Source organism: Hippocampus zosterae, chromosome 17 (assembly GCF_025434085.1).
Source record: "Hippocampus zosterae strain Florida chromosome 17, ASM2543408v3, whole genome shotgun sequence".
In the NCBI taxonomy this organism is placed as follows: Eukaryota; Metazoa; Chordata; class Actinopteri; order Syngnathiformes; family Syngnathidae; genus Hippocampus; species Hippocampus zosterae.
This window is the reverse complement of record NC_067467.1, coordinates 7,735,429-7,751,315: the sequence shown is the minus strand read 5'-3', so window position 1 is coordinate 7,751,315 and position 15,887 is coordinate 7,735,429. Positions and strand designations below refer to the sequence as shown.

The following is a 15,887-nucleotide window of genomic DNA, read 5'->3' as shown; positions in this document are numbered from 1 at the left end:
ATTGAGGGAACAGAAGATTCGTCATAAAACTAATTCTCAGCTCTTCCGATTTGTACAGCAGCCCGTTTAGGCAGCCAAATAGCTGGACCGAAATGAAGCATGGTGTATGCCACCACACAGAACTATTAGCAAATTAGCAAACATGAATCCCACATTTTTCAGGTTGCTACTACTTTGGAATTCAAAAACAGCCCGTTTACGGAGCGAAGTAGACATGCCGAAATGTCCAATGTAGTTGGACTGACAATGAACTGTGCCTCCGGCTTGGTCGCTTAAATCGCAGCCTGGACCGGATGCCGACACCATCAACGCGGCATCCCGTTAAGGCAGCAGAGTAGATGGGCTAAAAGAATAAATGGATAAATCATGCCCGTCTCTTCATTTACACGGTGCAGTGACTCACATGGGTGGGTACAAGCCAAAGGTGTGAGGATGACTGACAGGTGCTGGAGAGGCGCCGTGATCCATGTATGTCGCGTTCCCACTTGTCGGATCGGGATTGGCCGTTGTAAATCTGCGAAGAACATGGTTGAGCGCGCGCGTGCGCAAAATAAAAGCAATAAATCGTTGATCCAGTCGTCTAAGCAACCATCCGCAGCGTGAGTTCCGTGCCCCGCTGTATCATTACAGCGAAGCGGTGGCCGGAGCAAAGCCGGAGCGGCGCTCGGCGGCTAACGAGGCTAACTCTAATGATGAGCGAAGGACACGCTCGCTCAGGAGCCCTCTGCATCTTTTAATTGGCCTCCTCCAAGTGTAAGCGCTAAGTAATTGCTGATCTGTAATGCAGGATCCAATAGCCGATGATTACCTAGAAAGAACGGAAGGAGGAAGAGGGCAACTCACTCAGGCACCACTTGTTTGATTTGCGGCTTCACGTAGCCATCCACCGCTTTTGCTGCATGGAGAACAGAGAAACATTGGAAGCCATTGAAACATAGAAAGGGCCTGATAAGGAGTTCCGCGAGACGGCGCCGCTTACAGAGGGGAGGGGTGTAATACTTGGAGAAGACGTCGTCCTTGGGCCTGTCGGGGTAGAGGAAGAGGAGGTGGTTGAGATCGCTGATGCGGTCGGCCAGAGAGCGAATGGTGAAGTCTTTGGTTGTGTAGGGCATGAGGTTCCACACCATTCTCTCGCCTGGAAAACCGAACATGTGCGTTGGATTTCGGGAAGGACATTTCAAGACATCAAGGAGATTTTTTTTTTAATACGAAACATGACTGAATGAGTGCAGCACACTCTTTTCTTCTCTTTTTTTTCGTTTTAAGTACTGTGCTTTGTCCAAGGAATGCCCGCCTTGTCGGGTTGCTGCCACTGACGATTTCGGAAACTTAGTGGTCGTGGTTGGGCAAAAAAATGCATTGTTCGTCCGACCGATTGCTTTGCACGTTTTATTTGTGACGTAGCCCGTTCAAGCAACAAAATAATCGGGCCCAAATTAATGAAAATGCCTGCTGCCACCTTAGCGTTCTACCGCAACCTGTTTACACAGCATAGTAGGGCTTAAAATCAATTACTCTGCTGGCTGCTTGCTTGCACTTTCGATCTGTCATGCATTTTTGTTTCGGCGGCGCAGTAGTTATGCGTTGCACCTCTGGCTGATTGCTTCCATGTTAATTTTGCTGCTTCTGTTTCTTGAGATTGAATTTTAAATGAAAAGTGCTTTATACATTATATGTTCTACAGAATTGTAATTCATGTTCTCCTGCAGTCCATTTAGGCAATACAATAGGTTGAGTATCAACTGTGCCTCCGGTTAATCACGTCCGCATTCGGTTTTTACTGCAGCCTGTATAGGCAGCAACGTATTCATTCATTCATTCATCTTCCGTACCGCTTGATCCTCACTAGGGTAGCGGGGGGTGCTGGAGCCCATCCCAGCCGTCTCCGGGCAGTAGGCGGGGGACACCCTGAATCGGTTGCCAGCCAATCGCAGGGCACACATAGACGAACAACCATCCACGCTCACACTCACACCTAGGGACAATTTAGAGTGTTCAATCAGCCTGCCATGCATATTTTTGGAATGTGGGAGGAAACCGGAGCACCCGGAGAAAACCCACGCAGGCCCGGGGAGAACATGCAAACTCCACACAGGGAGGCCGGAGCTGGAATCGAACCCGGTACCTCTGCACTGTGAAGCCGACGTGCTAACCACTGGACTACCGGGCCGCCCGGCAGCAACGTAATTAGACCAAAATGAATCATCATAAAATTCCGCGAAGAATATGCAACCCCCTCCAAATCACCTTTAAAATATATTTTTTCCCCCACTCAGTGCATTTACACTTCCCCAATTTGCTGTTGGTATCTTTCATTCGCTGGGAATAACATCTATGAATATAGATAATTTAATTTGCTTTTAAATCTCATGAACATGTATCCGAGTTTTCCTGCACGCCTGTTGTGGCAGTAGAGTCGGTGTTGTTTGTCATCCGCTCGAGAGGCAACACATTTTGCTCAGTTGAAATGCGGCAATTTGTCACTCTGCTTCTGCAATCTCCCAACACATGTACCTGCTTTGTTTGGGTTTTCGGCCACCCAGGCAATTGTGACCCCTCCGATCTCAGAGTCGCTAAAGCGCAGGAGGAAAGTGCCGTTGGGTTTGGACATCAGCATATCTTGAGCCTGCTGCTTGTTCACAAAGCCCAGGATGGCTCTGAAAAAATAAAAGGAGAGAGTCTTTTATCCACCGTCCTTCCCTCCACACGTGACACCACATATGCTCCATTTGATCTCCACGTACGCTGGTTGCCGTGGAGCAGCCAATGACATCATTGGCCATTTTTTCGCGAGCAGAACAACACACTGCATTTTCTGGTACCCTCCACACTGAGAGAACTCGCTCACCCGTCATTCCAGTGCGGCTTGAGATGCTTTTTTGTCAGCTCCATCACGCCGTCGAACCACTGCCAGAAAGTGAAATTCCTGCCGGGCAAGCTTTCCTGATGAGAGGAGGACATTATCAGTGACGGGCTTTCCGTCAGATGGGACGGAACGGTCCATCTGTCCCAGACGGATGCCCATTTTTGGGATGGAGGATGAAAAGTTTTTAATAAATGGACAGAAGTGGGTTTTCGTCCATCCCTTTCATCGTCCCTATCCGGGTTAAGTATGTGGTGCCAGGAAGCAAAATAACAAGGCCACAGTGTCGCCAAACACTGGATTTTCTCAACAGGCTATTAACTCATTCACTCCCAAAGACGTTTTTAAACGTCTTTTTAGACTTGGTCTAGAATTGGCTGGTACCGAATGAGTTAGCAACACAACATTTTTCCTTGCAACAGTAATCTTTACAGCATCACTGCCACCTAGAGTCCAGTCTGAGAACACAAAGTACCTACAGACACCCATTTCACCAACGAATAATACAGCCGCTTAAGAAAGTGGCTGTGTTATATGTCTCTCGGCCGCCAAGATGCTTATTCCATTTTGAGGCACGAATTTCTAAAAGTAAAGTTTTTATTATTATTATTTTATTTTATCCCAGTACGTGTTGGGAAATACTAATGTTGAGTTGCTTATTGCAAAAATATAAAAAATATAAAGAAACAGTCTGTCAGACGGAGGATGAGTGTTATATGTTGCACGTTGCAATAGACGCTCTTCGTCTTTGCCACCAAAATGATACCCAGCTTGAGGAATGCTAACTGACAATGTGTGTAGTTTGTTTGCGCCCATTTCGCTGCCGTTATCATAAATGAATGACGCATAATTGCCCTATTGTGTTGTCTGCTTTGCGAGATGGAAAATAAGGTGTTGTCTTTTTACGGCGCGGGCAAACACTGGGAAGGGGGGGGCTGCAAAAAATGGCAGGACAAATAGTTCTGTGAATGCTGCATCACTCGGTAGAAAACAATCATGCTTTGCAAATGGTTCAGTAATTCTGGCCTGTGGGAAGAGGCAACAGGAAATGGGGGGGGGGGAGTCTCGAGGAACATTGAAAACAACAAGTCATTATATTGTGGCTACAGAGAGGGAAAATCACGAGGAAACTGACTCTGTTAAACTGTGACCAGGTCATTGTCATGTTGCGATCGTCCTCGATGCTGGTGCTGGAGTTGCCGAAAGCTTTCTGGGCGAGGAAGACCAGGTTCTCCTCGGATAAGCCATGGTTGCTCTGCACCTCCGCCTTATATTTCACGTTGATGGCCTCACACAGCTGAGGCCACAGAACCTTGTCCGGAACCAGGAAAGGCACGCGGCCCTGAGGACAACAGACAAAAGCCAGGATGCTCCAGAATTAGCATGGAAACGTGCGCTAAACGTAAACAGCTTTAAGGTCCTCCAGACTGATGGACAGACTAAAATCCAATGTCTCTGAAAGATTATCCTGAGTGATTATTTTGTGGGGTGCTAAAGTGATTTTATCCCGCCCAATCAAAATAGGCAAAAGCCATGTCATCAAACGTTTCGAAAAATCATGACAAATCCAAAACTATATACCCTGGTGGGGATGCATGAAAGGCAAGGCAAGATGTATGTTGTGCTCCAACATGGTACACTTTTTGACCCCAAAGGAGGTCTAAAGGTTTACCATTAGAGATGATGAGTCATCGCGTTACACACCACTGAGCACTGTGGGCTACACTTATCAACAGTGAATGAAATGTTGCCCCCCTGCTGTGCCGAGGCAGACCTGAAAACCTTCCGCGGGGCATTCATGCTGCAGCCGTTGCTATTTCTGCATACCTCTCACCACCCACCGTGCCCGACGCCTGCCGAGTGGTACGCGGGTCATGAGAGACCTTTAAAGACGGATTTATGGCAGAAGTTTTCGAATTTTGACCAATCGGAGCATTTGGAGAGTGTTGTACAGCTGCATGACATCGTCTCCGTTTCGGTTTTTCCCATGAAAAAAAACAAACTGCATCATTCAGAAGGAGACACGCTATCATTCAACAATTGAGACTAATGAGCATAACTCTTCATAAAGCTAATTCAAAATTGAAATATTAAATTAAAAGCTTGAGCTCAGACCCTTACCCGAAATTCAAACCCACAACTGGAAAACATAACTCTAGATTGAAATTCATTATTGGAACACTGAATTAACCTGAACCAACAATTAAAACGCTTTCCCTAAATTGAAGCCCGAAAGTGAAACCGTATGCTAATAAAATGTAAAACTCGAAATTGAATGCTGAAGCCTGAATTGAAAGCCTAACTCTGAAAAAAATACATAAAACGTGTACTCACGGGCTCTGCAAAAGCGTTGTCCCACAGCACCGTTGCCGTGGCGTTATTGTCTTGGCTCCCGTGGACTATCACCACGACAGGCAGCGACAATGTCTGTGGAGACGCAACCAACGACATAAAGTGGAGCAAAGTGTGTCAAATGTTCAAATCTAAATACAGGGGTACCCCGACTAACACATAACAAAAACAAAACACTCTAGATGGGCTCACAAATTTTGCATCGATGTTGTGCTGGTCAGAACTGTTTCGACAACGGATATCTAAGCACAAACGATACAGGAGCGGATGTAGACAGACATAGCCTCTTTATCTTCTGCGAAGAACAACGACTATTACTGCAGTTAATGAGCTGTGAAACTCTTCTTTGTTTATCATGTACAGTATGTCTGTATTTTCTGGCCCCTGGTGGCCAAGGGACACACAGCATGATGTGAATGCGCAGCGGCACATGAAGTCAACATGCACAAGCTGTCTTGTATTTTAACAAAGTACAATATCAGAGAATGCAAAATATCCTGTTTCGTTAAAACGATTGTTGTGTTTTTGGTGGGGGTGGGACAGATTCATTTCCGATTTCATTTCCATTCACTTCCAAGTGGTTCGAGCTGCAGTGTTTCAATTTACGTGTGCGATCACAGAACAAATTAAAGTCGTATGTCAAGGTACCATCTGTTTGTATTGACTCACCTTCACTTGGAAGACGAGCTCATTGCCTCCGACACTGAACTGGGACTCGAAGAGGATGGTGAACTTCTCCTCCGTGACCGACTCAGCTCCTCTCCTGTCCGAACGTTTAATTCTCTTCAAGGACTGCATACACGAGACATCGAAAATGATCAATCATACTGTATATCAAGGCTGAAATTTCTGCTTACAGCATATATGCAAACCAGCAAGATGAGAACACTCATCACCATCAGTCCATCTACCGTTTCCCTATCATTACTATATTTTATACGCGAAACATGATATGGGAGGTAAAAGAATATGGAAACAAGCATCCCTTTTTTTCTCTGTGCGTTTCATCCACTTGGACAAATAAAAGCCTCCCTCAAACAGACGTCCTGACATTTGAATAAACAAATAAAGAAAATCGCTGAAGAAATTCGGTGGCGACACTGAGCAGCATTTATCCCTGCGTGACAGCTCGCACAAGGGCCCTCACCATGTTTCTGAAGTGAGCGCTGAGCGTGCCTGTGGTCTGGTGATACTCCATCACGCAGTTGTTGTTGAGAATTTCCCCGCTGCTGTCACTAAATAGCAACAGAAAGAGAATTTCACTGAGAAACCATCCATTGTATATATTTTGCCCACACGAGAAAAATGGGCACTGAAGGTTATGCGCTCCCTTTTTTTTTTTGAGAGGTGGGTAAAAATCAAATATGCCTTCTTCCATTTTCTGTGCAAGCAGACAAAACAAGCTGCCGCCGTAGAAAGACGAAAAGACGACATAATGGCGTTATTGTTCATCGATTTAACTGCCAACGCATTCCTGCTGCGTTTGGAATGCGAAACAAGGCGGTCGAACGGTGCTAAAAGTGGATTCTGCATGGACTCTTCTCAGGCATTGTCGGAGTTCCATCCATGCCTACGTGCTGAGGCTTGAATTGAGTGTAATCCAGGGCAGAACTATTGTAACCATCAGTGCAGGGAAGGTCATTTAAAAAAAAATTAACACTGTCCCTGAATTATAAACTTGTGCATTTTTACCAAAGAACTGTGGGCTGTTTAAAGTAGCACTCCATCGGCATGTTTGAAGATCTTTTTAAGGCCAGGCTACTTTAACCGTATTTAGTCACACCTATGGACAATTTAGAGTCTTCAATGAACCTAACATGCATGCTTTTAGTCCCAACCCATGTTCCCTCTAAGCTGCACGTGTGAGCAATTGCACATGTATGCAGCACAAAAGAAAAATCCCGACCTGAGCTGCATTGACATTTTGTCTTTTGATATTTTCCTCATATAAAGAAATTGAAAGGTTTATTGGGTACATGTGGTTGATGAAGCACGAAAGAAAAACGGGGAAAAAAAGAATATGAATATGAAGTGTCAATGGTCAATGTATCGTGCAATTTTCATTAGTTCTGTCCAAGGTTGTAGCTCAGGGGTGTCAAATTCATTTTTGTCCACATTACAATGACAGTTTCCCTTGGAGGGTCACGATGACTAAAACCATATCAAGAAGTCAAGAAAAACATTTTATTCAATTATTGTTGAAGTAAGTGTAATGAGGGGTTAGGTAACAAGAAAATGCTTCCAATATGTTTCTGATTTATTCCATATGAAAATATGAAATGTCGGTACAGAATTTCGCAGGCATAATGGAAGTTGTCATCTTTGATTTGATTTGCGGGCCACTTAAAATGATGTGGCGGGCCGCATCTGGCACTCGGGCCTTGAGGTTGACACTAGCGCCGTATATAGTCATTTGGGGAGGCCCAAAGAAAATAGAGTCAGGGATGAACAAAAGACATTCAGAAATTTCAATGTGGCCAAACTTACTTCCTGGTGTTCTCGTTCTTCAACAGCGACTTGGCCTGCTGCTCGCTGATGATGGTCGCCTTGACCTGCGGTGGGTTCATGTGCACGTTCAGCTTGCCGCCGACCAGGAGGCGCACGGTGGCCGTAAACTTGGTCTGGGTCTTCAGCACCTGCGGGGGCTGTTTCTCGATGATGAAGGTGCTGAGAAGGGGAAGAGGGCAGGGGGACGAGAGTATGGCTTAAAATTCATTTGTTTTGGGTTTTTTTTTTCATTCTGAAGCGAAAGCTGAGGTTTGATTAGTTCATGTGTATCGCGTCACCATGGCAACTGAACCGGTCCGTCATGTCATTGCGGTAATTGAATATACCGTATTCTGTTAACCACTTGAATCATTAAGATTACACATGCCTGGCCTAATTTGGATATTTTTATGAGCACTTTAAATACGTTTCTTTTCAAGAGTCATGTTGTAAGATGAGTTGGAAGTTATTTTTAAGCATTTGGGGATCATTATGGGTTCAAGTATTGATACAGACAATTATAGAAAAGAAGGAAAGGCATCAATATTTGCATTTTTTTTTTGGAGCTACCTTGTGACCAAGGCTGAGATGATGTCTGTGATTGTGCTGTTGAGTTCATTGAGGAGGTCTTCAATGGGACCTGGGATGGGCAGCTGTTGCCTGAGGTGCTCAGCTCTCCGGATCTGTTGCCGGTTCTGCCAAATGGTTTCCGCCAGCTTCTCGCACCTAATACACACACGGGGTTCGCCGATAGCACCTTCAATTGCACTTCATTTGCACCGGCAGTTTGCTCCGTCTTCATGTGCTAATCGCAAAGGGTATTGCGCTAATGACAAGCAACACAAAGAGACACGAGTCTCACTTTCGTCAAGCATGAACTTGGCGGTAGTCCAGTGGGAGGTTGTAAACCGACGACCTCTGTGATTCCACATGGCCCTCATACAGGTCGCAGAACCAAGCGGGAGCCTCGTAAGGGGCACCGATTTTTGCCGGAGGCTGAACGGAAACTCACCAGGACTGCAGGATGTCCATGCCCCCCTCCGGCGGGCCCCCGTTGCCCGCCAACTGTTGCCGTCTCTTCCACTGGATCAGCTCGTCGTCCAGGATGACGGTCTGCTGCTTCCTCAGCAGCTGCAGCGTCTTCTGGTGCTTCTCTGCCAGGTCCTGCAGAACAACGGTAGCGTCAACTTTTCCGTTTGCGAGGCACGCGTGCAGCAGAAGAGAAGGGAAGAAGAAGAAGAAGGAGAAGAGGAGTCAAGCAGATACCAATCTGTACTTCTGTAGTGTGTTGGCCTCCCTCGTCAGCCATGCCTCCACCGTGGCTCTCTTGCTTAACAAGGTGGGCTCTCGTAACTGTCGGTCAGCAGGGGGCAGTGTGGCCAGACTGGACAGCTGAGCTAAAGGGGGGGGAGGTTATTAATTCAATGTGAGAAAATTAATGAATTGCTCAGAAGAAATTCTTTCGAGGCTATTTTCCTTTTCATTGTAAGAAAAGCTTCTTGATGCACGGCGACGTCTCACGTCCAGTTAAAGGGATCTTTTCAATGTTGTCCATTTGCTGTTGGAAAATGGCTCCAATTATGTGAATTGAAGTTGTATTGGAGTACAATACATACAATACATTGTTAGACCAAAAACTAAAGGGACTGACTATCATGGAAACAAATACTGTAGATGGGTGTGAAGAAAATATTTGATCTACTTCTTTCTGAAAAAGTTTTTGGCCTTGCTGTATGTCGAAATTGAAAGCGATTCTCTAATCATTCCGTCTCTGTGCTCTTGTCTCACCCTGGATGCGCAGGCTCTCCTGATACTGGATGATGAAGTACTCCTGGTTGTGCTGAAGCTTGCGCAGGTCGTTCTCCGTGTCCTGGGCGAGCAGACGAAGCTCCTCGAAGGCCTGGTTGATCTGCTGGTACTTCTGAGACATGCTGTCCAACATTCCACCCACTGGAGAGTTGGACTGATTGGTTGCATGAATGGGATGGGAAAGAAAGGGTGTCATTTGACAGAAGCGGAGCTAAATTGAGAAAGTGGTGGTGGTGGGGGTCGGGGGGCGGGGGGCACAGGACGGGCAGGATGCACTGACCCTCGTATGAGCGAGTGACGGTAAAATCCATAATTGTAAGTCTGAGATGGAGCAGTGCTACATAACTGTGCTCATTCAGATCAGGACCACTAATCCTCATCAGTTCACAAAGTGTACGCTAATCGAAGAGGCGCGTTGTGACTAGAAATTGATTTAAGCCAGGAGTTACCAAGATTCAGATGTTCACGCACTGCTGGCTCGATGCCTTTCATAACTCATGGCATGCAATAAAACTTGATATATTTGCTTTCCATCCTTTGTTACCATGTCGTGCCACGTCACTGCATAAACGAGTGCTGCGAAAAAGAAACACCCTGTTTCTCAGGATGGGTTCGCACTTGATTGGTTCAAAAATAAACTCGGTGCGATTGTTGTGTTCGTCACGAAAATACCAACGTGAAGGTCAAACTTCACACGTGTCTGATTTGGTTTGGTTATATTCCGAAAATGCTAACAAAAACCTCATAGGTATTGTTCCAAAAGCTGACAAACTTCTCCGTTTACAACAGTGCCAACAGTGTTATTTTGGGGCAAAAGGAAGGTTTACTACCTTTCAGTCTCGTCTTCAGCGCGTAAATGGCATGCTCCATGGGGTTTGAGTCTGGGGAGTTGGCCAATATAAAACCTTGCACTTCCATCCCGATTTTGCTTTAGGCACGTGTATGATTGAATGTTTCCTTAAATTAATTTTGAAACCAAAGCAGTGTCTGTATAGTTGCAACATAATGTGTGTGGGTGTGTGTGTGTCTGTGTGCGCGTGTGTGCGTGTGTGCGTGTGTAGTTTGGCACCCACTCACATTGGTAGCTTCGCGCACTAGCCGCTGCTCGGTGTAGAGGATGTGCTTGATGCAGCGCACCAGCTCCAGAGGACATCGGTCATACGTGCTCTGAAAGACAAGGAGAACATGTGCTGCGGTTAAGCTCTCGTTAGCCCCTGACAAGGCGAGTGGCCGCCGCTCTCCGCACTCGCCAATTTAGACACATCAAGGAGCTTCTCGGGGGCCCGGCGCGGCGGACGCGCTGGAGCCCATTAGAAGAGCCTAATGACGGCAGTCTCTGAAGAGCAGCGCGCTTCGTTTGAAGCAATTATTAGCATACGAGTACTCGGCAGTGTTTTACATGTTTATGCTATGACAAGTCAATTTGGATTTAATTCCTTGAATCGCCAGTGGAACTAGAACTGCCAAAAACAACCTGTGCCAAACTGGGAAGGCTCTAAATTGTCTCTTAGCGTGAATGTGTGTGTGAATGTTTTTTTTTTTTTTTAATTGTCTACATATGCTCTGTGAATAACTTTCGCAGGATCCACCGTATCTTCATTTGAGACTCCGTCTAAGAGCTCAATGCATACATGGCACTTCAGCCATGTCAGTTATGCATGTCATGAAAAAGTCCCCAAAGCAATGTGAAGGGTGTCAAAATTCCCGGAATCCAGTTTAAGCAAAGCCAATCTCCCCTTTGCCCAGTTTCAGAGCCTGGTTTCCGGGAGACGAGCGGAAGAATGGATTTTGAGAGCAGGGATCATAAATAATAGCAGTGCTGGCTCACTACCAACGGCTGCACTTGGACTGTCCTCTTGTTTTTCTTTGCAATGGATACAAACTGTTCTGAAACATGTGGTGCTCCTGTGTGCACGCTTTCTAAAAAACATCAACAGCGGGGATGTTTAACTCTTTCATTCCACAAGACGTACTTGTACGTCTTTTTAAAATTAGGCCCTGCCTACCAAGGACGTACTTGTACGTCCAAGTCTTTTTTTTTTTGCGTCATAGAGCGGAGGAGGGTCTGATGCAATTTGTGAATGAGAATAAGCCGTTTGCATTCCAAATCATGTAAAAAAGCGACTAGTTGGTTAGGTGGCAGTGGTGCCTCATGTGCTTGAAATGCATGCTTTTACAAAAAGCTCTTTTTCTCTGTTTTTTGCCCAGGAATCGCCATTTTCATGAAACTTAGCCTTTTTGCAATGCCGATTGCTGAAGAATGGAAAAAGATAGAAAGATAATTTTCTTTCTGCCGAAAGACAAGAGTCCAAACTTTATTTTGGTACGCTCCATGATTATATAGCACTAGAACCAAATATTCTGCTTTGATAGATCAGTCAAAATCCAGTAAAACGCTGGGATTGAGGGCGTTGCTAAAGGGAAATGGCTGGCATTGAATGAGTTAAAGCAAGCAATCTCGAATTTCCTTTATCTTGAACGACTTACCTTGAGTTGGTTGGCATAGTGTCCCAGTTTGATTTTGAGCAGGAAGCCGTCCTCCCCGATCTGGTGTTCCGCCTTGTTCTGCAGCTCCTGGATCAGTCCATCCAGCAAGCGTTTGGCCTTGAACTCCTCTTGCGGGTTCTCCAAGTCGATGTTGTCCCTGACCGGGTCACACAGGCACATTGAAAACTCATCTCAAAACCCACCTATTTAAAATTGCATACTCAGTTTCAACTCATCTCTTCATTTATTTTTTCATCTTCCGAACCGCTTGATCCTCACTAGGGTCGCGGAGGGTGCTGGAGCCTATCCCAGCTGTCTCCGGGCAGTAGGTGGGGGACACCCTGAATCGGCTGCCAGCCAATCACAGGGCACACAGAGACGAACAACCATCTACGCTCACACTCACACCTAGGGACATTGTGACCAGATTTGGTCACAATGTGAAAATAATCGTTCAGACAAGCGCCTCTTTGAAGGACCGCTGGAATTGTCCCAAATGCCCCAAAAATAAAAATTAGAAATCAGTCATTTTTCGCGCACGAGTTCACGAAACCTGGGGCGTTTACTCATGACAGACCTCAAATTTAATGCTGCGAAGTTCAACTGCCATCCGGGGATGAATTTTCAACATGACCTAGTGGAATTTTGTTCAACAGTTTCGTCACGTTTCGTGGCGAGCTATAAAACATCCGCAATGACAAAAATTCAAGCTTCAAAATTCAAAACATGCTTTCTGGCAACAGTTTGGTGAAGGCCCTTTTACGAACATGGAAATTATTTTTCGAAATTCAACTATCAAGGGAAACAAACAGGACCAACCCCCCCCCCCCCACACACACACACACACCCCAAGTATTAAACTGGAATTGGCCTATTGGTTTATTGCGTAAATCCATTCAAGTCAACTCAAACCCGGTTCAGTTCGATTAATTCAAGGCTGTTTGGGCCAAAAGAGGGGCACGGCGCATTCATGACTCACCACAGCTGGCCCTCGATCCACTGCGACAGATAATGTCGCACTTCGATGGGGAAGTGCTGACCATATAGAGACTGCATCTGGTGGAGAGCATCTCCCTGGAGCTGCTGGGCCTGGATCCACACTGCCATCTTCAAGACCCTGCCGCAGAGAAGAGAAAACAAAGGGAGGTTAGCTGAGGCAAATGAATTTAGTTGCTTGAGATCTGACCACGAAGAAGAAAATATCAAGCAAATGTAAAAAACAGGCAGCCGGGAGATAATGGAGTGAAGTGGATGCCGTCCGATTGTTACCGTATTTTCCGCACTAAAAGGCGCACCTAAAAGCCTTCCATTTTCTTAAAAGCTCACAGCGCGCCTTAAATCCGATGCGCCTTGTGAATGGTCACTACGGTAATATTTTGACCCCAAAATGTCTCCTGAGAGAGTTCAACGAATCAATGTTACAAGTCGCTGTTGGTTAAGTGAACTGTGTCGCTGCTTTATTCAATGAGTTTTACTGACATGTGATCGTTCTGTTAGTGTTTCCTTGAGCATAGGTCCATCTAGTGGATGCATTGTAGATTGCATCTTATAATACGATGCGCCCAATGTATGAAAAAAAATTACAAAATAGGCCATTCATTGAAGGTGCGCCTCATAATCCAGTGCGCCTTTTAGTGTGGAAAATACGGTAATCTTTCAAAAAATTGAATTCCCTCTTTGTTTTCCCCCGGGGGAGCTGCTGTGGAAAATGGAATTTAGCTCATAAAATACTGAAACAATGAAAGATACTAATGTAATTGGTTTGATGCAAACTGCAAAGGAGAGATGATCACACCACCAGGTGAACACTTAACGGCTATTTGGACCGTGCCCCCTTTTTGTTGTTGTTTGTTTTGGACAGTGAAAAGGAAGGCAGCAGCACGGTCAGGGAGTGGTTCACAAGTCTACCTCGCAGGTCAATGGTTCACGGTTTGAATGTTGGTTCCAGGCCTTTCTGTGAAGCCAACATTTGAACCGCAAAAAAAAAAACCTTCTGCGGTTGGTTTACCGTCAACACGCCTACTTGCTCTTCTCAAAACGCGGCACAGTAGCCGTCCGCGGTAGGCGTGTAATGAGCGCGTGGGGATGTTTGTGGTTTATGTGGTGTTGGTGGTGAGTGCACACACACTGCTCTCAGTCCCTTAACTAACAGCGAATGCACGCAAAATAAAGTCAAGCAAAATAAACAAAAAGTCACAATCAAGTAGCTTGCCGTCCCATGACTGGACTTTGGCACAAAGGACATGATGACGAGGGGTTGGCCGGCGGGGTTAGTGCCTTCTTTCAGAGGAAACTCCCAAACCGCATCAACAGTTCCAATTGTTCTCAATTGAGAATGGGCACAAAGATGATCTTGTGCCTGGTCAACACCAAACATAACTGTGAATGATTTTTTTTCAATTCAGTGCGTCATCATTACGTTCCGAATTTCCCATATGATTAGTACAGTAATCTTTATCAAGGTATACTCATTACATGTAGTTCCTCTGACTATCATTGCTGCGCTGATTCCCAACTTTCCTTATCTGGACCAAAAATTCTTGAAACGTTCTGCATGGTATTATTAAATCTAACATGCCAACATTATTTGTCGCGGGGGACTGAGGGTGGGGCGGCTTTTACTTTCTTTTGTTTTTGTTTTTTACATTGCAGTGAATTGAATTATGTTTAGTTCCCTGTGCTGTATAATGTCTCAGTTTTTCCTGCTGATGGAAATGAGCTCACAGAGCGACACTCTGGTGTGTAAAGTCTATTTCTTGATCAATGTCAGTTGCCCATTTACCAAAATGTTGTCCTGGCTGCTGTTTTTCACATTTCAATTCGTCTTTTTGACTTTCAACCTAACGATAAAGTCTGACTACAGTGTGTGGTGTGTTGGGAGGGGCCCTCAGACCGGACGCCGAGCATGGCTCAGGGTGAAATTAAGTGCATTAATTAATTTATTTTTTTAAAGCACCTTGAGGCTCGCACTGGCACAAAAATCTCTGCAAGCATGGCAGATAGACAATACTGAGTGCTTGAAGTAATTACAGACACATTAGTCTTAAAAGGTTGAAAAAGACAGGATAGGCAGAATAAGGAGTTTTTTTTTTTCCTTCACCAAAGTGGTGAAAAATTAACTGCAGTGAGATGACAAAACCTCACCGCAAAAACAACAGAGGGGTCATTGATGTGCAGCATGTAAGCCTAACAACATATAATTGAAGAAAATTGTGACCATTTCCCAAACAGGCCAGAATGCGGGGGGAGGAAAAAAATGCGACTTGTACTAAAGATCCACCTGAATGCAGTGCTTCAGTTTTCACTCTATTCCCATTCAAGTGCTCTTGCTAACAAACAAAATCAAAATTAAGCTTGTGTTCTTAAGTGGGGAGGGGGGGGCAGCAAAATCTAAGCAGCAGTCATATTCCATCTAAAATGCTGTATTAATTTGTAGAAAAGGATAATGGCTGACTCATCATCCACCTTTGTTGTCTCCCATTAGCGTGCTACATTCACGGTGAGGCGGTGGCATGTCACACGCACGTTTAAAGCCCAGCAGTGAGCCGTTTTCATTTTGCCGGAGAGGGACCTGCAAAAAATACCAAAACCTGAACTCGAGCGTGCTGTCACCCACTCCTTCCTCTCAGGGAAAACTGCCATTCATTTAATGTAAGCACTTCCTGTGAGGAAACTTGCGATGCCACCCACCATTCCGAGCGCTCTCCTTCATAACAGTTTGAGATGGTGATGGCAACACAACGACAATGCATGTTTTTGTGTCCAAAGCTTATTCACTTTAACTTCATTAAAATTTAAGAGTTAAAATAAAAGATCTGATCTCACTGTATAATGTGCCACCTGCATGAAAAAGAAATCTGAGAGAGAGAGCAAGCGCAAAAGGTTTATT

At 45.3% G+C, this 15,887-nt stretch overlaps 1 protein-coding gene across 2 annotated transcripts in view; it reads right to left on the bottom strand.

The window, feature by feature from the left end:
- The window catches only part of stat5a (signal transducer and activator of transcription 5a), a 139,587-nt gene that overhangs the window by 106,623 nt on the left and 17,077 nt on the right, over nucleotides 1-15,887 (bottom strand). The window contains exons 2-18 of one of the 2 annotated variants that reach the window (XM_052048883.1): nucleotides 12,978-13,115; nucleotides 11,999-12,155; nucleotides 10,589-10,678; nucleotides 9,491-9,665; nucleotides 8,969-9,099; nucleotides 8,715-8,866; nucleotides 8,273-8,428; nucleotides 7,703-7,882; nucleotides 6,363-6,450; nucleotides 5,885-6,007; nucleotides 5,198-5,290; nucleotides 3,999-4,205; nucleotides 2,849-2,943; nucleotides 2,515-2,657; nucleotides 980-1,135; nucleotides 844-895; nucleotides 404-514 (exon numbers count right to left, since the gene is read on the bottom strand). In XM_052048883.1, the coding sequence (XP_051904843.1) occupies nucleotides 404-514; nucleotides 844-895; nucleotides 980-1,135; nucleotides 2,515-2,657; nucleotides 2,849-2,943; nucleotides 3,999-4,205; nucleotides 5,198-5,290; nucleotides 5,885-6,007; nucleotides 6,363-6,450; nucleotides 7,703-7,882; nucleotides 8,273-8,428; nucleotides 8,715-8,866; nucleotides 8,969-9,099; nucleotides 9,491-9,665; nucleotides 10,589-10,678; nucleotides 11,999-12,155; nucleotides 12,978-13,105 (2,237 nt within the window). In that variant the 5' untranslated portion in view covers nucleotides 13,106-13,115. The remainder of the gene's footprint in view (nucleotides 1-403; nucleotides 515-843; nucleotides 896-979; nucleotides 1,136-2,514; nucleotides 2,658-2,848; nucleotides 2,944-3,998; nucleotides 4,206-5,197; nucleotides 5,291-5,884; nucleotides 6,008-6,362; nucleotides 6,451-7,702; nucleotides 7,883-8,272; nucleotides 8,429-8,714; nucleotides 8,867-8,968; nucleotides 9,100-9,490; nucleotides 9,666-10,588; nucleotides 10,679-11,998; nucleotides 12,156-12,977; nucleotides 13,116-15,887) is intronic. The other variant, XM_052048884.1, reaches the window with a different exon arrangement.